Source organism: Falco peregrinus, chromosome 5 (assembly GCF_023634155.1).
Source record: "Falco peregrinus isolate bFalPer1 chromosome 5, bFalPer1.pri, whole genome shotgun sequence".
NCBI lineage: Eukaryota > Metazoa > Chordata > Aves > Falconiformes > Falconidae > Falco > Falco peregrinus.
The window spans coordinates 77088347-77110324 of NC_073725.1; the positions used below are offsets into that span (position 1 = coordinate 77088347).

Below are 21978 nucleotides of genomic sequence, written 5' to 3' on the forward strand. Positions count from 1 at the left end.
GGGTCTGAGGGGCGGCCGGGGCGAGTGGTGCAGGGCTGGGGGGACGCGTGGGGAGGCGGGGCGCGGGGTGACCCCCCGCGAGGGGCGCGGGTGGCACGTGCTGGCGCGCCGCGTGGCCCTTCCCCGCCCGCGCAGGGGCGTGGCCTCCCGCACGGCTTCGCGCCGCCTCGGGGGGGGTGGTGGGGGCGTGGCCGCGGTGGCAGGCGAGTGACGTCACCGGGCCGGCTACTGCGGCGGCTGCTGGGCTGGATCGGGCGGTTCGCCGCGGGCTGCCCCGGAGCGGCGGCGCGGGCGGGCGGGCGGCTGGGCTGTTTCTCGTCGCCGCCTCCACCCCACCACCCCCCCGCACCTTGTCCGGCACTGACCGCGGCGCGGAGCCGCGTCCCCCGGCGCTCGGGGCCGCCGCTGCCGGGCGGGCGGAGCGGGGCCGCCCCCGGTGGCGGTTCGGCGGGCGGGGCCGGCCGCCGCCTCCTCGCACAAAGCCGTGTGCCCGGGCGGAGCTAACTGCTGGCAGCGCACCGGCATCGCCGCACCGGTCCCGGCCGCGGTCACCGCCCCGCTGGGCGGCAGTGATGTGAGGGGGGCATGGCCGCGGGGCATGGCCGGCGGGCAGCGGCGGGGCGGGCGGCGGCGGGCGCTCAGCGCCGCCGGTGAAAATGGAGCCGCATCCGCCGGCCGTCGGGCCCGAGCCCCCGCTCCCCCGGGGGCCGCGGCGGGACGGGCCCGAGCCGGAGCCGGAACCGGGTCTCTGGGCACCTGAGCCCGCCCCGGGGCCGCCGCCCTGGTCCCCACTGGAGCAGGGGGACTGCCCGACCCTGGGGGGCCCCGCCGAGCCCCCGGGCCGGCCCGAGGAGGAGCCGCGTCTCCGCCCCGTCTTCGACGCGCTGGACCGGGACGGCGACGGCTTCGTGCGGGTGGAGGAGTTCGTCCAGTTCGCCACGGCCTACGGCGCCGAGCAGGTGAGGCCGGCGGCGGCCCCAGGGCCTGGCCGGGCCTGGCCACCTCCCTGCGGGGTCCACAGGCCGCAGCCTCCCCGCGCTGGGGCCCCGGGCCGGGCCGATGAGCGGGGCGGCCCTCGGTGGTCCCGCACCCTCGGAGGGGCGACGAGCTCAGGCGGCCGCACGCCGGCCCCGGCTGCCCTTGGCGGGGTGAGGGCAGCGGCTGCGTCGCCGGGTGAAGGGCACGCGGGGCCTCGATGGATGCAGGCAGGTGTGGAGGGAGCCAGGTAGAACCGGAGCTCCTGTTTTCCAGGCCTCGATCCGTTGGGAAGAGCATCCCGGCAGTGCCACCGGGAGCCCGCGTCCCCTCTTTGTTCTCCAGCGGTGACACGGTTGGGCTCGGTGAGCAGTCACCGTGTCGGGACCAGCGGCAATTCTGCCCCTTGGCCCCGTGCCTTACCATGCCTGTCACGGCTTTGATGAGCCTCGATGTGCGTTTTCCTTCTTTCTCTCTGCCGCTTTGTGCCATGGGGAGCTTGGCTTTCTGTGCAGCAGCTCGGATGCGATGTAACATGAAGCTGCCTGGAATGACCCAAAATGGAGAGAGCTCGAGCAGCGTGCCCGGGGATGGAAATGAGTGTGTTGGTGTTTTGTACGTTGGCCTGTGCTAGTGTTGCTACAAGGAAAAACCAAAATATTTCTTTTTCTTAAGGCATGCAGGTATTGTGAGGAAGTTTCTCTGCCATCACTCAGCAGATCTGCTTTAATTCTCTAGCTGCTGTGCCTGTATTAAAGTGGCATGACAAAGCAAATCATCGCATGTGGAGTGTTTTGGTGGAGGAGGGTTTTCTATCTCTGTCCTAATGGTAAAAAAAACCTCTCAAAGATAAAATAGAGGCATTTTTTTCAGAAAATAGCTCTATCAAGTGGAGATCTGTAACTTCTTTGTCAGATTGCTGCTGTAAGGGGCACCGTGTGCGGACGGTATCGCTCACCACCTCATTGCATGATTAACCGGGTAACGTCATGGCACAGGGGGGGAGTTACGAGATCGTCTGGGCAACGTGCTTCTGCCGGGTGAGAAGCTTTATTCAGCATAAAGCCTCTGACTGTCATCCTCCTGCTGCGGTCCGGGTGCTCCGTGCCGCTGTGTGTCCCCTCCATTGCTGCTGCTGGCAGAGAAAGCAGAAGCAGATGGGTCCGCTGGCATCGGCGTGTGAGTTGCTCCGCAGAGGCTTGTGGACCCTACACGCGATGGCCATTGCTTCGGGGCGCGGTGGCACCTACCAGGGGGCCGTTTGCCTTAGCGTGTCTCTCCCTGCACGTTTGGTGTGGAGCATCCCGAGTACATGGGAAATAAGGGCAGGCAGACCGCGTGTGCGTGGTGAGGGACATGGCAGGTGGCTCCAGCATTTGTTAGCACTGGCAGCCTGCGTGGCTCAGCCCAGACCTGCCTCTGGCCCTGCGCAGCGCCTTGTGCCTTGATTCTGATGTGGGAATTGTGCCAGAGCTTCAACGGTATGATAATAAATCTGTAAAGCACTTTGAGATCTTGGCCTGAGGAGCAGTTGCGAGGTGTTACGGTCTCTCCTAATTTGAAGCAGGATGTCCAGGGAGGTTTTGTGCCACTAAAAGCTGTCTGGTTGTATGGACCCAGCTTAGAAGTGGTTGTCTGCAGGCTTCTTGCCTTGGCTTTCCCTTCAAAGTCGCTTGGTCCTTTCTGCTGAGCACAGCTACCAGTAATGTTGTCAGTGCTGAAATACATTGTGCTTCTTAGATACGTTTATCTTCAGGAGGAGCCTCATGTAGCTAGCTGGCTGTCGGTGTGCAGAGCCACTGGCTCTCGGTATGGCAAGTGCTGAGCACCCTGGTGAGGTTGATGTGACAGCAGCTGAGCCAACAGGTAATGCGTGCCCCAGGGGTGCAGCCTGGTACCTCTCACGGAGGCACACCAAAAGGGAAAAAGTAATGTTTGTGTCGCCTGTGTCTGCGAGAGGGTTACTACAAGTCTGCAGCTCAGAAAAGCAAGAAGGCACACTGAGTGTGAAGGAGAAAGGGGTAGCGATGGGGTCCGCAAGCTCCCAGCAGATGTGCAGAGTAACAAAGGGAGGAGTTCTGGGGAAGTTTCTTGACCTATTTCAGTTTAAGCAGATACAACTTGGGCCAAAAAGGAATCTTTTGAGAAATGGAAATTCAGCTCAGGTGAAGGTTAAAGGGTAGGAACATCACCAGGTGGTTAAAATCGTGTCAAGACGATTAAAAGGAAACGTGTAAACAAAGGTTGTGCTACAGCTGGATCTGGGAAGCTTGCAAGGGAACTTCCAGGGCTTGATGGCTTATGAGGGTAGCCGGTAGCAATCGGCAGGCAGTTAATGAGGAGCAAGTTCCAGTCCTGTTACTACCACTCTTCTCTAGCAAGAGGAGGAGGTATTTGCTTCCTTTTCTTCTCCCCCTCCTTCCTCCTGCCCACGCGGGTGGATGCGTGGAAGCTCTGCATGGGGCCAGTGGTGGAGCAAACTGCTAAATTTAAGCACAGCAAGTCATCACAGCCAGCTGATTCATGTGTGGGTTCAGAGGGGGTTGAAGGGTTAAGGAAAGTGTGTGTAACCACATGTACTGGAGAGCGGGAGAGCAGCAAGTGTTGTTTTTAGCATTCAGTAAAACACCAGAGGCATTTATGGGCTACTGAGCTCAGTGCTGTTGGATTATTTGGCTGAAACAATTATTAGCTAAATGTCAAAGGAAAGAGACCAACTGGCATTTAGTCATAAAAATGACATGATTTTGAATTTGTTTGATTTCCTGTCCCTCATCCCTCCCTGCCCATGGTGCAAACCATGGATAAAAGAACTGGGGAGGGCAGGGGGTTGCTTTGTTTTTGGTTGGGGTTCTTTTTGGATATTTTTTTTGTGTGTGTGTGTTGAAGTGGCTTGGGTTGTTGAAAGACTGCTTTAAAGCATTAATGGTTGTGTTGGCAGCGAAGTGCTGGTATGGAGTAGAAGAGATCAAGGCACAGAAATCCAAAGACAGCTGGTTCTCTGGAATGATAGAAGTTGATGGGGATTGGGGCTATTGGCAGTACCTCCGTATTAAAAGGTGTATGGGAAGGATGATGCTGAGGTCCCAGCAGCTGGGGATGACACCTCTAGACAGGGGTGGCCTTGAGGAGAGAAGATGCAGCCATGTGATGGTCCTCCAGCAATCTGTAACGGGTGAGTGTCTGTCAAACATGGACTATTGTGCAACTTGAAAAGCTTGCTAGGACCTGTTTTGTGCTCCAGGGACTTGTAAACAAGATGCAGGGTGGAAAGGTCTCGAGGACAGCTTGACTTTTCATGCAAAACATCTGGACTGCTCGCTAGTAGCGTGTGAGGCCGTTTATAACATTGTTTAAATTGTCTCTTTTCCCTCTCTTTTATCCCTGCACGTCACCGGGAATGTGGTGCTTCCTTGGAGCTGCTGTGCATCCTGTAGCAGCAAAAGGGGTCCCGGCTGGCTGGTACCAAAGACTGGAATGAGGCTGGTTTAGATAGCAAGTTGGGAGGTAGAGGCTCGCTTTACCACTTTTATGTCACCTCGTAAAGCAAGAAGAGTTGCATCTTGCAGTTCTGTGGGTTATACAGAATCTGAGGCTGTTGTGCAATATTTATGTATTTTCTGTTTTAAAATCTGGCTTGCCTGTTGCACAGTTGCACTCTGTCTGTCCAACAGTGGTGCCAGAGGCCAAGCCTTTTCTCACTAGATTTGTTACTAGCTGGAAATGCAGGGTCGTGTCGGGGCGGAGGAGAACCGGCTGTTTGTAAGGCATGAGGAGAAGCTATCCTGCTGGCATCTTGGATTTTTTCCTTTTTCTGTTTTGATCTAGAAGACAATTGGCGGTAGAAAAGCCTCTTGCGCCACATGATCTTGCTGCCTCTGCTCAATTAAGAGAAGTCCCAGAGTTTGTGTAACCTGTTTTAAAATGCTCCAAGCACCGCAGCATCCCTGCTCTCTGTGCTCTGACAGACATCTTCAGCCTTTCTTTTCCTCTTGATGATCAGTTCAAGCTTTCTTTCAGCATGCTTTGTTTTGCTTTCTTTAATATTTACCTCCTTCAAGTACCTGTCCCTGACTACCAGCCTTCCTCGGCCCCCACGTCAGCTAATCCTCAGCTGAGGTCTCCGTATTCAGCTTTTAACTTTTCCTGGTGCGATGGTTTCTGAAGCTTTTTATCAGGTTGTGCTTTTCTGACCTCCCACCACCTTTTCAGCCTCTTGTAACGCGGTGCCCAGCCTGAGCTGGGTGCTGCAAAAGAAATTCCCTTCTGAGGGGTAGCAGGTGTCGCTCTAGGCACTCCTGGCTGCAAAAAATTGGGGGTTTATTCTTGCTTTTAAATAAAACAATGTACCAGGTATGGCAGTTACTTTCTGGAATGAAGTCTGGATGGTGTCAAACTACAGATTTTTAGCAGCTCCCCCCTCCCCGGTCAATCCCGGCTTGCTTTTCCTGCTCACCGCTGATGGATCCCTTGGGAATTACGCACAGACTCTGGATCAGATGCTTCGTACCTCCAGCATAGTCCTCTCGGAGTTGCTGACATTGCATCTGATCTTGGACGCCCTCTCTATTCCCCTTGGTCTTCTCCCACTTCCCTGGGAAATCTGATAGTTTGGAGCTCTGTCATGAGGAAAGCTCTGTTGTTGTTATTTTTTTATTATTTTTGAGGGTTCTTACACTCTTTAGAGCAGAGGAATTGCTGGCTTTGCTTGTAAAGAGATTTCTAAAATTATCTTGCGTTGATTCACAGGCCACCTAAATGTGAGTGAAGCTTAAATGGTTCCGACTGTGGTGCTGTTGCACCTTTCGGAGGCTTTAACTGGTGTTTAACGTTGGTGTCCACTGTTGAGCACAAAGCTGGGATCGTGCCGAGGGCGATACTGTGGGTGTATGTGGGCTCGAGCATGCCTGTGGACACGCATGTGTGTGTGTTGGAAAAGGAACGAAGCTGAAGTATTTTGCTTGCTTTGACCCAGGGCCCAGTTTTCCACCACAGAAATGGATGGCAAAGCTCCTGTTGGCTTTGCTGGTTTTGGCGTGAGCCCTTCCTCACCTCAAATACCGGGCTGGCTTGGCCGGGCTCAGACCGCAGCGCTCGGGCTGCTTTTCCCCCCTCCCTCTTCAAAGGGTGCTTTATTGTCACTAAGGACACATCTGTATTCTGCGGGAGCTGGAAGGTGGGAGTTTTTCTTTCTCCCTCTGAGATGAAAACGCTTCCAAGCCAACATATTTCATGTAATATTTTGGGTGAGGTGCTTGCCAGTTAGCTGAAAATGGAATTTGCAAAGTTTATTTATTTGTAAATCTCCCAAAGACTCCAATAAAGAGGTGATTTTGGTGTTCCCAGGGTTTTGCTTTGTCTGCTATGTTTTGTCTTTAAGCTCCTTGAAGGCATCCCTTCTCAGAACGACTGGGAAGGGTTCGGAGTGTATCCTACCACAAACAGATCTTTTTGGTGGTATGTTTCATACTTAACGTTTGTGGCCGTAATCAGATTGGTGGTTTATCCAGGCTGGATTGAGTCTGGCAGGACCGTGAATACTCAAAGGCACTGTTTGTCTGCACGGGCTGGGAGGAGGGTGGCGACAGTAATTTTATCCCAGCTGCCAGTTTATTTAAGAAACCTTTTTATTCTTCCTTTCTCTTTCACGTTGAGAATACAGCTATTGCTGAGTGGGCTGTTGATTTAATTTAATTATAGATTTTGATAAAAATTAGATGTGTTCCTCTGGATTTGGAGGCGATTTCTGCAAATAAAGAAACGTTCTGTCCCCTGCTTCCCAGAAGAAAGAAAAAGCATCAGCTCCACCTTTGTAGAGCTGGCAAATGCTGTGGGCAAGGAGGCAAACATGGGATTTCCAGGGAAGAGGGGTGTGGGTGTGGCACCCAGTAATCCCCAGCAGTGAGGCCAGTTTGTACTGGGTGGATGTTGTCAAAGGCTGGGTGAGGAGCCCTAGCAGGGGACAAGAACCCCATCTTAAGGTTTTCAGGTTTTCCTTTGGTGAGAGTTTTATTATTTGTTAAAAACACTTGCAAGGGCTTTTTCTGGGGGTTGGATTTCTATGCAATAAAAATTCTTCCAAAGTTTGGCTTAGTTTGCACACAGTTTGCTTAGTTTGCTCTCTAAGGTCAGGTGGATTCACGGGAAGCTTTCTCCCTTCTCAGGATATTTTCCGAGGTTATTACTAATACAAATTTGATTTGGGTCGTCATCATTAACTGACTGGAGTATGATACTGCTCCACAACGCAGTGAGTTGGCTCGCTCTTCCAGAGCCTTTTGACCTGGTGTTGCTTATAACCGAACGCGCTCAAAGCGTTCCACAGTTGCTTATATCATTATGTAACTCAATACAGCCAGTAATTGAGAGTCATTACAACAATTGCCTATATAATTTCTCTCAATTTTATTCTTGTTTTGACTTTCCTTCACTGCTTGTTGTCAGCAGAGATCCACTTTGAACTAGCAGCTCCCCCCCCCCCCCCCCCCCTTTTTTTTTTTTCTGGCTTTCAATTTTTGCAAAGCAAATGAGTTCCCATCAGGCGCAGCCAATGGCTCTGCTTGGGCAGGGTGATCTGCTGGGCCACCCTCTGCTTCCCCTCTCCCCTGGGACCATTTAGTTTCCAGCACCAGAAAGCTGCTAGTACTGTCCCCGTGAGAGCAGGCAGTGGGCTGGGGGTGGCCGTGCCTTGCATTTCCCTGTTTCTCATGCCTGGCTCCATCCTTTCATCATTGTCCTTGGGTTTCTGGTCTAGCACACAGGACTGGTTCCTCCACGTGAGCTTGGAGTGAGGAGTGCCAGCCCTTCCCTCTGCTTGTTTGCTTACATTCAAACACCCATGGAAAATATAGGTACAGTGCTGCCGGGCTGGTTCTGGTGAGCTGCTCCGTGGGATCAGCAGTGCTTCTCTGGTGGCGGTGTCATCGGGCGTGCTGTGGGCAGGGGAGCGGGGTGCCGGTGGGGGACACAGTGGAGTGCGAGCTCCAGCAGCTCAAAACTTAAAATGCCATCTGACTCATCAGGTCCGAGCCAGTGGTTTGGCAGGGAGGCGCGTTCACGGGGATAAACAGCATTAGGTAGTGATTTGAGATCCTCCTGCTACTGTGTTCACATTGTGAAATGCGCCTGCTGACACAGACGGTGAAATGTGTCCTTGGGGAATTGTGCATTTTATACTTTCAGTGACTCTTGTGCTCCCACATGCCGAAAGTATTTCCCCCTCCTCTTGGACTAGAAGGATTGCTCTCGGTGCCGCATTAAGCTGCTTGGAGCCGCTGTCCTGACAGCGCATCTGCAGTACAGCTGTTTGCCTAACTAGCCAAACCAAGTCTGCAAAGCAGTCGTGCTTCTCTCTTCTAGCCCGGCAGACCCCCCAGAGCTCCTCTCAGCTTTCATTTTCCACTTGAAAAGCATTGCATCTTTGGGTCCCCTTTCAAACTGATCTTTCGCAGGATGCCTCTGCCTAGAGGAGGCGGGTGCTGAGCTGCGGCATTGCTGGTGGCAGCAGGGCTGTGACAGCCTGCGCATCGCTGGTGATGCGGGTGGAGGCAGGTCTGCACGTGGCCGGGCTGTGCGGTGATGGCGAAGCACGCGTGGGATGCTGTGGAAGGCTGATGCTTGCCACTGGTGCTGCGGAGCTGCCGGTCCAGCTCTGAGGCTTCCCAGCTTAGGAACTTTAACTGAACACGGTGGGAGAAACACCATGGATTTCATAAGGCATAAAAATCACAGTTTCTTAGTATCTTTGTATGTTCCTGCTTGATAGCAGGAGGATACCTTCAGGCTCAAGGTGAGCTCATCCCTTGTACGAGTAGGGGGGGTCACAGTTAATATCAGTGGTGCCTGGCATGAACCTTGTTTTGGGAACCCAAGACATCCAAGCCCAAGGAATAACCCTGAAGGTGTCATGGAGCGGTGGAAATGCCAGCTTGTGTTTTCTGCATTGCTCAGAGCTGGACAGCAATTGTCTCTTCTTCCCAAACTTCAATTTGCAGTGAGGTTCCTCCCTTTCTGTAGAGCCTCTGCTGGAGTTGGTATGGGGCAGAGAGTAAGTTAACGGCCTCGTGGGTGGAGGAGGAGGAGGGAAGGGGAGGAAACATGACCAAGGGCAGCCTTGGGGACAGCTTCCTCCCAGACTGCCGCTGCCGCCGAGCTGGAGTGGATGGCGCTGGCCCCGCGGGGGGAAGGCCGGCCAAAAGGGGCTTGGAGCAGAACTCGGAGCCATGTGAGCGGTGGTGGGAGCTGCGGCAGCCTGGGGCTGGGCCGGGGCTCTGCTCGATGGAGGTGAGAAAGGGAGAGCCCCGGCGAGCTGTGGGTGTGGGATGGGGCCCCTCCGCTGCTGCCATCAGGCTTTTACAGCTGTGAACGTCCTGGGGTCGGTGCCTGCTTTAGCCCTGGCTTTGGTCAGTGCCTTTCCCCTTTCTAGGGAGAAAATGGCTGTTAAAGCAGGGAGATGTGTGGAGGCTGCCTGGGAGAAGGGGTCCAGGCTGCTCGGTGCCCAGCGTGCTCCGAGCACTGCTTCTCCCCAGCCAGCTCCTTATATTGTAACAGGAAAAAAACCCTTTTAATAGATACACCAGCGATACCAAACTGCTGAGCTTGCTCACTGAGCATTACCTTAGCTGAGGTGACTAATTAAGCCGAAACAAGCAATCGGATGGCAGCGGTGTTTGATGCAAATTTGAGTGCTTGCTTAATTGACACCAGTTCTGGTATTGCCTGCATGGGTCCTGGCTCTGGCATGTCCCCAGCACTGCAGAGACCACTGGGGTCCTGGCATGGGACGGTGACAACTCTGGGGATGTCCCGTGGTGCTGTCCATGTTACAAGGGTTGGTTACAGCTGGTGGCTAGGCTTTGTTCGCAGGCTGAATGTCCCTCTGTTAGGTTGCGTTGCAAGCAGCCTGGTAGTCTCCTGATTTTTATTTTGGTTTATAATGCCTTAGAGTTTTTAGGAAAAAGAGCTGCTGTTCCCTTTGCTACAATACCGCTTAGTGAAATACCAGTAGTGTTACACCGAGGTTTGAGTCACTGCTGCTTCTGGAGGGGTTTTCAGCTCGTGGAGTGCCGGGCTGTTCCTGTTTATTTCTCTCCCCGGAGAAGGAGTAAAGTGGGAGGGAGAGGACCTGGTGCTGGGAGCCGCATAATCTGGCAAGACTCGGTGGAGCTGACTGCCGACAGCCCTGTGGAAAATCCATTTGCTAGAGTCCAATAGGAAACTGGGCTCGAGCAAAATGTGCGGGAGGCAAAAGGAGCCCAAACCAGCGGTTTTTGGAGAACAGAAGCTGTCAAGGGCAGGAAAGAAGCGGTGAGTGCTTGCTGTGGCGGGGCACAGGGCACGCTGCCAGACCGGGATCCACGCAGCCGCTCCATAGTTCTGCCATCCCCAGCAAATGCGGCATGAAATGGGGGGCTGCCCGAGGGGCCCTTCTGCTGCTCGGGGCGAGCACAGCTGTGCTGGAAGTGAAACACTTCTAATAAGAAAATAGTGTTCAGTTCCACCTTGGCTTTAAAAGCTGAGCAGGACGTTGTGGCTTTCGCCGCTGCCTTTTGGCTGTGGAGGGATTAAAAGGCATCTGTTGCCTCCCTTTTGCATGGCCACATTCCTTATTTTTTCCAGGGGAGCAGCAGTTCTTCCCTCTGCTCACTGTGTGTGCGTGAGATTACAGCTGGGGGCCTGGAGGGGGAAGAAAAAATTGGATATCCTTGTGGAATTTTTTTCCTATGCCTGCTAAATGGATGCAGCAGCTAGCTAATCCTCTCCTGGCTACTTGGAGCTCTGGGACTACTGTGCTGGCAGGAGCACAGCCCAAGGATGCGAAGAGCAGGAGCAAGGCTGGTGGGAGGCTGTGTGCCCTGAGAGGTCCAAGGGAGGTGCTGGAGGCCTTGGTGGGCGACAGGGAACTCGCTCTTGGACTTTGTGCCGCACCACTTGGGGTAGAGCATCTGTCCCTTGGTGGTGTCATGGGGGCAAGCGGCAGAGGTGTGGAGAGGTGCCAGGGGGAGAGGTAGGGCTGAAAGCCCAGGGCATGGAGGCCATCTGCGGTGAAGGGCAGGTGATGGGCTGCCAGCCTGGCAGAGACCCGCAGAGCTGGAGTGGAGCGTGGGGAGCAAAACCCAGACCTCTTGCTGCTCCTCTGCTTAGAGGAGCTGATGGGTGCTCGGCGTGTGGTGGCTGCTGGGGAAGCATCAGCATTGTCATGGGGTTTCTTGTTGTTGTGAGGCTGGTACACCTGGTGCTTACAAGATGCTGAAGTCCTGGGCTTCCCAAGCTCCACATGGCATCTCAGCCGCTTCTCCCTTCTTCTGAGAATCTACTTCTGAGCCTAGAAACCGTTCCGTGCTTTTTTCCCCTCCCTCCAGCATATCTGCTTTGTGTACTTGCCTTTGCACTAACAGCCCCTTCTGAAGGCTGCATCAAGGGTTGCCAAAAGGGGGGAAACAGTTTGAAGCAGCTCTAAAAAAGAAAGGAGTCGTTACGCTTTGCGGGTTGTATGATACACTTAGCTGTGACAGCATGGCTGGCTCAGTCTGGCTGGGAAAGGCGAGTGAGTTCTCACACTTGGCTCCCTAATGTTTAGCTGCTTGGTCGAGGACAGTCTTGTGCTCACCTGGGCTTCACCTCTGCAGCCAGAGAGGCTGCCAGTGCTCACCAAATTCCCAGGGTTTCCAAGTTGAGAGATGCAGCTCACTTCCCCCTGCTTCCATGGTTTGCTCTGTTTGTGCATTGGCAGCAATACGTTTCTCCTGGTTTTGGTTGTTACAATCTTGTTTCACAGATTCTAGCATGTACGTTGTACATTGGAGAAGGTCAGTTAGTAAAAGCGGGTCGAGAACTAGTGAGAGGAACTGGTTGGTGGTGTGCCATGGGGGTTTTGTGCTGCTGGCTAACCTGGTTGGGAAGAAGCAGGAGCAGGTTGGATTTGTAAGCCCGGACAGCCTGTTCTGTAAGCAAACAGCCCTTGTCACAGAAATACCTGGGCTTCTTGCAGGGGACATTGAAACTGGACCAGGTGCTGCAAAATGTTCAGCATCTTCAGATGCCTGGTCCTCAGTATGTGACCTCCTGGCTGGTTTTATTCAGTTGCTTTTTGTCTGTTCAGACCAGCCCCAAAATCCTACATCGGCACTTTCTGCCCCAGTCCTGCACCCTGGCAGGGTGCAGCCATCCTGCCCCGAGCTGGGGTGGCTTTGGCTGGGGCGCTTGGCTGTCCTGCAGAGGTGGCTCCAGCCCACGTTAATGCTTGTGTTTTATGTAAGAAGTAACCTAGCACTAAACTTCTTAATTTTTTTAAAAAATCTGTTCTCCTGCCTCCAAGCTGTGTGTTTGGAAGGGTAAGAACAGGTTTCCCGTGCCATTAGAGGAACAAAAGCTAGAAACAAAGCCTTCGATGTTTTGGAGGGTGGAGGAAGAACACTTTTCAAGTTTCATTAAACAAATGAGTATGTTTATAGTAGAGCATCGCTGCTGAAGCCTTTGAGCACTTAGTTAGCAACAGAAAATCTGGAACACTTGAGACAAACATGATTAAATTTGGATAACTTATGTTCCTGTTGTGTATCCAAACCATCCTTGAAGTTGTTTTATTTAAATAAGTTTTTATGCTTCAGTGACAACAATCAATGGACAATTTGGAAATAGTCATACTTGAAATTTGAGAACACGCTTAAAAATATAACAAAGCGTGGCTCCTGAAGCTGTGGTTAGCATAGGGGTGTTACAGATGCCTGCAAGTAAGTCTTGGAGCTGGCGGTGTTAGTCCGAAAAAGTTCAAGTCCGAAAAGGTTCTGCACTCACTCCTCTTACATAGTACAGACTAGAGGAATTTCTACCAGCAGGTGAAAAACCCAAAACTGCTGAATATGAGTGATCTGGGCTGGCAAAGGCATGTGGCACTTCGGCCACACGCTGGGCACTGAGGGTCTGGCGGGGTGCACCAATGTCTTCTGGCTTCTTGTGAAAGTCGACAGGAAGGATCTGGGTCCTCAGGCTTTTTTTTGGCCGCCAGCTCTTTAAAACATATTCTGGCATCTTGTTGCTCTTCCTGTTGAATCTGGAGCGTTTGAAGGGAAGTTTTCCTTTGCACGCTCCCGATGCGTATGGCACCCGGACAGTGGCAAATGCAGGAGACTTGCTTCTCTGCATCAGCTTTGGGCTTGTTCTTGGCTCACAGTTGACTTGGAGACTTCATCAACTTCCAAAAAGGGAAAGTAATCATTTGCTGGGGAGGAAATTCTCTCCTGTTCATGAAGTACTCAGTCCCAAGGCCAAAGTCAGCTGGGTGCAGGACTGGTGTGGAAACTGCCCCAAGCAGGTGACATGCATCGAAAGGCGACGGCACGCGGAGCAGCTTTTCTCTTGGGTAAACAGGAGGAAGGAGGATTTGTTAGGAAGTGGATGTGTTAAATGGCGAGGATATTGTCATCCTGGGCAGGTAGGAAAGGAAGGGAGCTTGTTCCTGTTGGGGATCTTGCTCAGTTTGTTTCCTTGAAACAGTCAAACTACTGGGGCTTCTTTCCCTTGGTCTGTGGGTGATCCCTCTCCCCTTCCAGTTCTTTAAATATTTGCAGGCTGATGGAGAAACATGGGAGGTTTGTTCCCCTTTTGCCTTAAATAGTAGTTTTGATTATTTCTTCCATAGCAGGAAGAGATGAGAATAAACCAGGCTGAATCTGTCTTTGTCTCCTTCTCAGAAAGATTTCTTGATTTCAAGCGTCGGAAGCCTCTGGGACTGAAGTGGCAGCAAGGACAGGGGAACTGATGTCTGTGCAAGATAGGGAGGGATGTTGCAGAAAGCATCTTCACCAAGTGTTGTTTATGGTGGACCTTTAAAGAGAGATGCAATCTGCCTACTTATCTGCTCTTGGAGCTTCTGACAAAGCTCAGAGCGCAGCGCACTCGGAGCAGCCCTGGATAAGCACTGCCACTTGTGAAATAAATAATGCAGCTCTTGCACCGCTTACTCACAATTGACCATTGCTTCTCCCTGTAATTAGATCTGTCTCCTTGAGGGTGTTTTAAAGGTTAGTTAATTAGGTGTAATTGCAGCAGAATAGAAACCTGCTCTGAGGTTCTGCCTGTTTTCTGTAACGCCAGATCCTTTAACAAATTATGGAGTCAGTTCCTATAAACATTGCTGGAGCCAGCGTAATCCTGAGTTACCGGCCTTCCACTCAGCCTGCTTGTTCACTGCTGTTGGTGAAGCAGCCCAAGTGGAGGGCTGGAAAGGGTGCTGCTGGCTTTGGCATCAGTGCGAGTGTGGTTCACATCACAGCAACAGTCTGGGAAATACGTCGCATGAAGCAACGTTAAGTTTTGCTCACGCTGCCAGCATGTTAGTGCTCTCTCAGCACCCAGCACAGGGGGGATGGATGTTGTCTTAGCCCAGACAAATGCTGCATTAACAGGGATCAATTCATTTTAGCTGATCACATTGCAACCCATTGATTTAGCGACTGCATGATCTAAAGAGGACGGCTGTATAGGGACAGCTATGTCTTTGGCAGGTTGCACAGCTGCTCCAGTGTTTGGCTGCAGGAGATTTAGCAGTTCCAGCATGTTTGCACATTTCCCAAAGATTAAAAAATACAACTACTTCTGTAATTAGCATTTTAAAAGAAATTATTTTTTTTTTCTTCAAAGGATGGGTTTAGCCTTGAGAAACAAAGTGGGTTTTTACAAGCAAATGAGTATGTTGGCTCCGTACCCTTCTGTTCAGTGCAGAGGGTAGCGGTGCTGCATCCACCTTTGCATAACCATGAGAGACTTTTACATTGTGTGTGCTTGCTCTGTTAAATTCCTGTGTACCACTTCACGCCAAAGATCTGGCTAAAGATAAAGAGGAGGGCATCTGGCTGAGCCCTCTCCTGCACCTTACTGGCTGAAAATGCCCTCATCTGGCGGGTATGCCTGGGTGGTGCTCGCTTTCTTGCCGCTTGAGTTCAGGGATTGTGTGATTTACAGTACTATTTTTTCCCCCAAAGATAAAAGATGTTCAGAGCAGATTTGGGCTTCTTGCAGACAGAAGAGGGTAGTCAGAGTTATGTGAGAGGTACCTGGATTTACATTCCATATAAATGAGTTTCCTATGTTTAAAGCTCCAAGACCCACTGGATGTTAAGATATTTTTGGTCCTCTGTTTTGCTTGAAAGTCCTCAAATTGTAAATTGGCAGAGAAAGTGTGCTGGCTCGTGCGGTGACTGCTGGCGGGCAGGGGTCTGCTCCTGCTGCCCCACGTGTTGTCCCTGCTGGAGACCCTTCCCACCGGCAGCATGAAGCGGGCCAGCTTGGCGCTGCCGGGCATGGCAGGCCGTCTGCAGACGGAGCCTGGTAAACCAGATTCTGCTACAATCCCGAGACTTCAGATGGGGGGAGGTGGTTTGAGCAGCCTTTTTAAAGGCCAAACAGAAGATAAAGGCTGGCTTTGAGCATGTTTAACATAGCGTGGAGCCTTGCACCAAGGCAGGCAGGGATCCAGGCAGCAGAGCGTGCGGGCAGCAAAGAGGAGCACAGTTCAGCTGGAGAAAATGAGAAGTAGAGGCTGATAGAGAAAGCTCAGCATTGGATTGCAAGCAAAGTTTTATTTTCTGTTCAAGCCCGTGTTCAAGCCAAATGTCCAGATGTGTGGGGAGCGACGTCTGCATGCACTGTGCTTGGTTGTGAAAAGCTGATTAAACAGCTACATAAATGTTTTGGAAACCTTCCTGGCCTGTTGACAGCGGTGGTGAAGAGCTGCCGTTACTCGCTTCCCCTTGTGCATACGCAGGGTCCTTGCCCACCGAGGGGGCAGCTGCTTTCCTTCCGCAGGCTTTCCCGGGGGGCTCCGGGTGGGAGCCGGCCTTTTGGAGGCTGATGCTGGAGCTGCTGCTTCCCTGCCTGGTCCCGCCTCGCTTTGTGTTTCGGTTTGACCACGAAGGCTCCCATTTCTTCTGTAGTGTAAGAGACAAGGGTGAGGTCCTTAAACCGATTAGTCCTCTGTCATATTCCATTCAGGAGAGAAAAATTTCCTATCGGTAAATGGTTTGGGAAGGGGTGGCGGTAAGAACTGCATGGCAGTGGTGTGTGTTTGTGGGAGGGGGCTGTGCAGGGGACCCAGCGCGTTCTTGTTTCATCCCCTGTAGCGGAGCTCTGCTCCTTTTGAGCTTTTGTGATGGTCTTTTGTGCAGCGTGATGGTCTTTCCCTGCACGCAGCCTGCTGACAGCTGCACGTTGGTGTCCAGGGGGCTTGCTGAGCCCAGCGGCAGCGGGGCTGGCAGCTGGAGCCAGCTGGGATGGACGTGTGAAACCATGTGTTCCCCTTGCCCACCACAACCTAGTTGCTGGAACGGCTACTTGAGGTGGGGGTACCCAACCCACCCTCACACTGAGTAGTTGCTTTCAAAGCTCGGGTTTGAGTGCCCCCATGCGCGCTTTTTAAGCTTAAACCTTTGCCTTTCTGTGGAAACAGTTTTTAATAATTGAAACGTGAATGCGTGTCGGACTGCTTGTAGGTAGCTGCTGCTTTTTGCAGTGGTCCCCAGCCAGTGCTGCGTGCTGGGGTGAAGTATGGCAGCAATTCCCCGGTGAAGGTCTTCCTCTGGCAGTTGTGTTAATGGCTCATCTGATGTTTTGGGTTAAAATCAAGGCCCAGCCAGCAATTTGCAGGCTGTGTCACCCAGTCAGAATCTAGACTGGGCTTACTGGTTCTGTTGTCTTTTTCCTGGATGGGCTGGATTGTCCGTGCTGATTGCTCAAGCGGCCAAAACATACCAAGGCAGACACCCGGTTCAACCCGGGTAAGCCTCTGGTGTGCTGTTCCTTATCTGGACAGGTCTCTCGGTGTCCTTCTAACAGCTCTCTGGGTTCTCTAGGTATCTAACATCTCTCTAGGTTCTTTTTGAACATAATCCATGTGGTTGGTCCCTTTGGGGACCTGAGAGTAGAAGTCATCTACTAAGTAGACCTGCTCTTCACCCTCGCCCAGTTTGCCGTGGCTTACCTCAGCGCCTGTCCTGTTACTCAGAGGAGGGAGACGCTGTGTCGGATCCTCTTCAAGGAAAGGAGGGAGCGACTTCAAGGCGAAAGCGTCTGTCTGCTTATCGCCGCCAGTGTGAGACTGCAGGTGCACAAGTTCATGGTGGGAACTGCAGCCTGCTTGCTGGCCTGCCTCGGGTGTTTGGGGATATTTGAGGAATACGTCAACACCAATTCCTCTTCTTTGTCTCCTGTGGGTTTGCTTCCAGCATCTGTGTACAGTGAAGCAGTACTGAAACGCTGACTTATTCCTCTCGCCACAGTGTCATCAAGTGGCTAGCTTACGTGGTGTGGAGGGCAAGCAGTGGCCCTGGAAGCATCGTCCATGTGAGATACCAAACGACTGCAGGAGCTGAGCTCAGCCAGCTCTGCCTTGTGGGGTGCCTGACTGCTGTGGCCGCTAGAAATCTCCCACCCTCATTTCACCCCTCCAAAGAATTTATTTTTGGAAGCTGATACAGCCCCAGCTTTTGCCAGAATACGAGGGAAAACTTCTGGCAGGCTCAGGGGTTACGAGGAGGGGTGTGGGCTGGCCGGCAACAGCCCTCGCTTCCTTCAGAGGTCAGTGCTTAAAACAAGCACAGTGGATATTTTGTTCTGCTGAATCCATCTGCGATGTGGTGGGGACGTAAGGATAAAAAGAAAAGGCTTGGAGCTTCCTTTTCCTCCAGCCTGCTTAACGGAGCCGCTCACAGCTGGGGCATCCCTCCCCTCCCTGGAAAGCTTCCATTGCGTGGCTGCCAAGCCTTTGTGTGAATTTGAACTTGGGAGTCGCCACCGTTGGCTTTAACTGGGGCTTGAAACCATGTACTGAACTGGTTTCGTTGCGTCGAAGCGAGGAGTCTCCTCTTGCCTGACACGGTGGGGAAGCTGTGGCCGGCCGGTGCAGAATAGCACGGGGCCGGGGGCTGGAGCTTGGAGGGGCTGCTGGGGGTGGGTGCTGGTTGCCACCCAGTCCGGTTGGTTTTGGAAGGCGAAATGCCCTGCCAGCGTGCAGGGCTCTGAAGACGTGCTGGTGTAGTTGGTGCAATGAGTAGTTCTTATTCTGTTGTTGAGGTGCCAGGTGACCTCCCCCCTCCTCCTCCTCCCCAGTCTGCTTCACCCTCTGTGTCCCTCACCAGGAGGATCCCTTCTGGGGTCGTGCGAGGAGCTCACTCTGCCGTTGGGTTGGGCTGTGCCGTGTCCCCCCGCGGGGGGAGCAGAGCCCCTGGCAGCTCTCACCACTGGTTCCGCTGCTGCAGCCTGCGGCCACGCTCAGCTTAAAGCAGATTGACTGCAAGGGGTTTAAACCTCTCACTTTCCACCAGGATTTAAGTCAGCTGTTTAAACAGAGTCATCCTCTGACTCTTTAATGCACTGTGTTTCTAGGTGCTCTTTCGTCAACGAGACTTTGTAACCAGCTACAAACACACACATTGAGCAAAGCCTGTATTTTAAATATGTCTTGCTGGCCAAAAGCAGGAACCTCCACGTGACTGTGGCCTGTTTTTTGCTTAATGTTGCCGTTTGGTAGAGTGTTAACTTTTGCTTTTGTGCTAATAGGAGCACGGTGCCGCTCTTGCACATCAGTCTTCAGCTAAAACCAACAAATCTGTGACTTCAGAACTGCGAAGATTTGCTAATCTAAACCAGTTTGAGCCGTAACGCTTGGGGTTCTTCCCAACTGTCCTACATAAGGTAGCTTTTTTAGCCTCATCATCAAAATGAAGAATACTGGCAGTTATGACCCAGGAGCGAGATGCCAGCGCTGTCGTTGGCCATTCCTGGTGTGGGTGGCTCAGTGCCGTGACAGTTCGGGTGTGAGCAGTGCAGCGGGTATCAGGAGGGGGTATCAGAGTAGCACTGAGGGTCTCTGGCATCATTCAAGATCTTGATGTACCCTGTCTTGGCTAGTGTGTGCAGTTCTGGTCTTCATCTTCAAAAAGGATGGGAGGGTGATGGGGAACATGATTAAAATGGCCAAGGGGCTGGAGCAGCTGCCTGGCTGGGGAGGGTGAGTGTGGTCCACAGGGATCATACTTGCACCTCTCCATATCTTTCAGTGGTAGAACTGTGAGACAGTTGATGGAATAGCAGAAAATAGGTGCAGGTGCAGAAGAGTTTAAAAGAAGGCACTGCTGAACAGAGCAGGCAGTGAGCTTCTGGAGCCTGCAGCCCCAGAGGCAGAGTGAGATGCTCATGGGCAAGGATGTCCCCCCTGGCTCGTTACTGTGGGTGCTGGGAGATGCTGGGTGCTGGCGCACAGGACACGCAGCCTCTCTCAGGGGCCGGGGGCACAGGCAGGCCCTGCTCATGGTCTGTTTTCTGTGTGTTATGAGCTCTTGTGGGTGTCAGTGGCCACCACACTCAGTCTGGTGGTGGTGTCTCGATGTAACAGTTAATTCTTTTTAAACCTGAGCAGCAAATACAGGCAGGTTTGGATCAGCACAAACATACCACCATGGGCTTGAGCTTCATCAGTTGTGTGGCTATTGGTTGTTTGCGTCCGTAATGTCAGGGTTGTGAAGTTTTAAGAAACGTTTCCCCTTGTTTCCTCCTGCCCACGGCTCAATTTAAATCTATAGGTGGTTCTGTTGCATAAACAAGATACTTGTCCAGCTGCTCTGTCTCTTGCACAAGCACCGGTGTGGGAGAGGTGCCTTGCTGGGGGGTGGGCACGGGGGCTTACACCCTCCTTGTCCCGAGGAGCTGCCCACACTGTGGCAGCGCTGTGAGCAGCCCTGCCCGGCGTGTCCCTGTGTCACTGCGGCTGGACCGTTGCAGAAACTATACTTGAGTGTGTCATGATCGTAGCTTACAGGCTTATCGAGTTTGATGAAATGTCACTTGCATTTCTGTTATCTGTATACACAGATAACAAATTAAGCTACAGCCTTTGAACTCAAAGAAGGTGCCAGATGCATTAACTAGAACTGACACATTCCTGAGAGTTGTTTTTATTACTCTAAAATACCTTTGTTTGACATACAAGAAGCCTGACTCACTCAAGTCAATGCGTGGCGAGTTCAGCACTTTTGTTATCTATCAAAAAAGTTCCCCAGGAAACTAGAAAAGATGCTTGTGTTGTCTTCTCCCTGTTGGTGATGGGGTAAGCTGGCGGGTGGGCAAGCCTGTACTATGCTGGGGCTCGTGGCCACCCCCACAGAGGCACTGCCGGGTGGTTTTTATGGTCCCAGCCCTGCCCGGTGCTGAGCGCTGCTGTGGGGAGGTGCGGTGTCTGAAGCAGAGACATCGCCTGCCTCTCCCAGACGTGTTGGAAACCACGTGGATACATGGGTGAACAGCTCCGAGCTTGTTGCATATCTGATTTCCCTGTATAAACGCATACCTGGGTTTAAGAAAAAACAAAAAGAAAGCAAACCAACCCCCCTGCTGACACAGAATGAGTCGGGCGGCTCTGAGCACCTTCAAAATTTAAATTATTAAAAATAATTGAATTGTCTTGGCTTGAGAAGCATCAGTGGTGTAAAGGGTTTTCTGAAGGGTGGGCTTGTGACAGCCTGGAAGGAAGGAGCCAACGGCACCTTTCCTAAGCCTTTGGCTGAACCGTGAGGAGCAGCTGTGGGTTTGCCCTCAGGATGTTGCCGCTTCTCTTCGAGGAGCCCAGATCGTCCTCACTGGGTCTCGCAAGTGTCCCCCGCTCCATGTGCGCCTGCTCCAGCAGCCGCATCCTAATCCTCGCTGGCTGACGTGATTCCTGCCCCCTCGGGCATTGTCTAATTGTGAAAATGTTTCAATTATATGGTCTAAATTTGTAACATGGAGCAGTTCGTTATCACTGAATCCTATTAATTGGGCCCTCCTACTGGGCAGCCTATTACTGAATTTTCCCAATTAAGATAGGACCTCTTTAAAAACCATAAAAATAAACAAACCCCTGGCAGAGCAGGACCGGGTTGCAAGAAGTACTGCCCTAACATATGTTCCAAGACTAACCGATAGTTTCAGCACCAGCCAAGTGCTAATTAACCCCTCCATACTGATTACTCATATTCCCTTCAAGGAGAATGGCCACGCTTTGGTGTCGGTTTAAGAAATTCACTGTCGTTAGCTCAAATCTTTTTCTTGTAAGGAGAAAAAAAAGTGTTACAAGGTGTTTCTCTGATGGAAGATGCTGTTTCCCTGAAGGGCTCTGTGGGTAACCCTGCTTTTGTGTTTGCAGGTAAAGGACCTAACAAAGTACCTCGATCCAAGTGGACTTGGAGTCATCAGCTTCGAAGATTTCCATCGAGGGATCAGAGCTATCAAAAATGGAGGTGAGTTCGCTGCCATGCTGCGAGTGAGGATGGGGAGACACCGAATCTAACGCTGCAAGGGTTAACCGAGCTGAGAAGCTGCTTGGTGAAGGCAAGCTGGGCGGGGGGGAGAGGTTGGGTGCGTTTAATAGAGTTGAAAAAGGTGGTACAGCGGTTGTGGTGGTGGCTGCGTGTTTTCTGTCTGTCAGGAGAGTTCATTTCTAAACAGATGTTGGAAACAGAAAAGCTGTTGAGGGAAGACCCCTTCTGGTTTGGCGTCTGCTCTCCACTGTGGTTTTGGGGGCTTTGCTGCCCTGACGGAGGAGGGATTCCTGGCTGACATGCCGCTGGAGATGCCTGCCTGTCTGCTGCAGAGCGTAACGCCTTCCCAGCATGGGGCACTAATGCATTTGGAGGGTCAACGTGCTCAGATGATTTCTAGCAAGAAGCACATTAAACAAGAGCTTTGAACTCACTGACTGGTAGGGGATCTTTAAACAGGCCTGTGACAATCCCCATGTTGCTCTTGATGGGCTTGTTGCGAGTACTTCCAGAGCAGTAGCTCGGTGAAACGTGATGTATCTTTCTGGCTGGTTGGGCATTTGGATTTCTTTGCTGAAGAAAATGATGTTGCTTTTTCAATTTGGGATTAATCTCTAATATGACTGTTAGAGAGTCGTTTTGGGTCAAGCATGTTGTTAAGGGCAGGGTGTGAAAAATGTTAGAAGCCTCCTGCTGAGCAGATGTAATTTTAAAT

The 21978-nt window shown here is 52.2% G+C and overlaps 1 protein-coding gene across 3 annotated transcripts in view; it reads left to right on the forward strand.

Annotated features, from left to right (window-relative positions):
* The first annotated feature begins 218 nt into the window (after positions 1–218).
* The window catches only part of RAB11FIP3 (RAB11 family interacting protein 3), a 77807-nt gene continuing 56047 nt past the window's right edge, over positions 219–21978 (forward strand). Inside the window, exons 1-2 of one of the 3 annotated variants that reach the window (XM_055806507.1) lie at positions 219–959; positions 21149–21242. In XM_055806507.1, the coding sequence (XP_055662482.1) occupies positions 657–959; positions 21149–21242 (397 nt within the window). In that variant the 5' untranslated portion in view covers positions 219–656. Of the gene's footprint in view, positions 960–9235; positions 9259–21148; positions 21243–21978 lie in introns of those variants that run through there. The other 2 variants (XM_055806508.1, XM_055806510.1) reach the window with 2 other exon arrangements.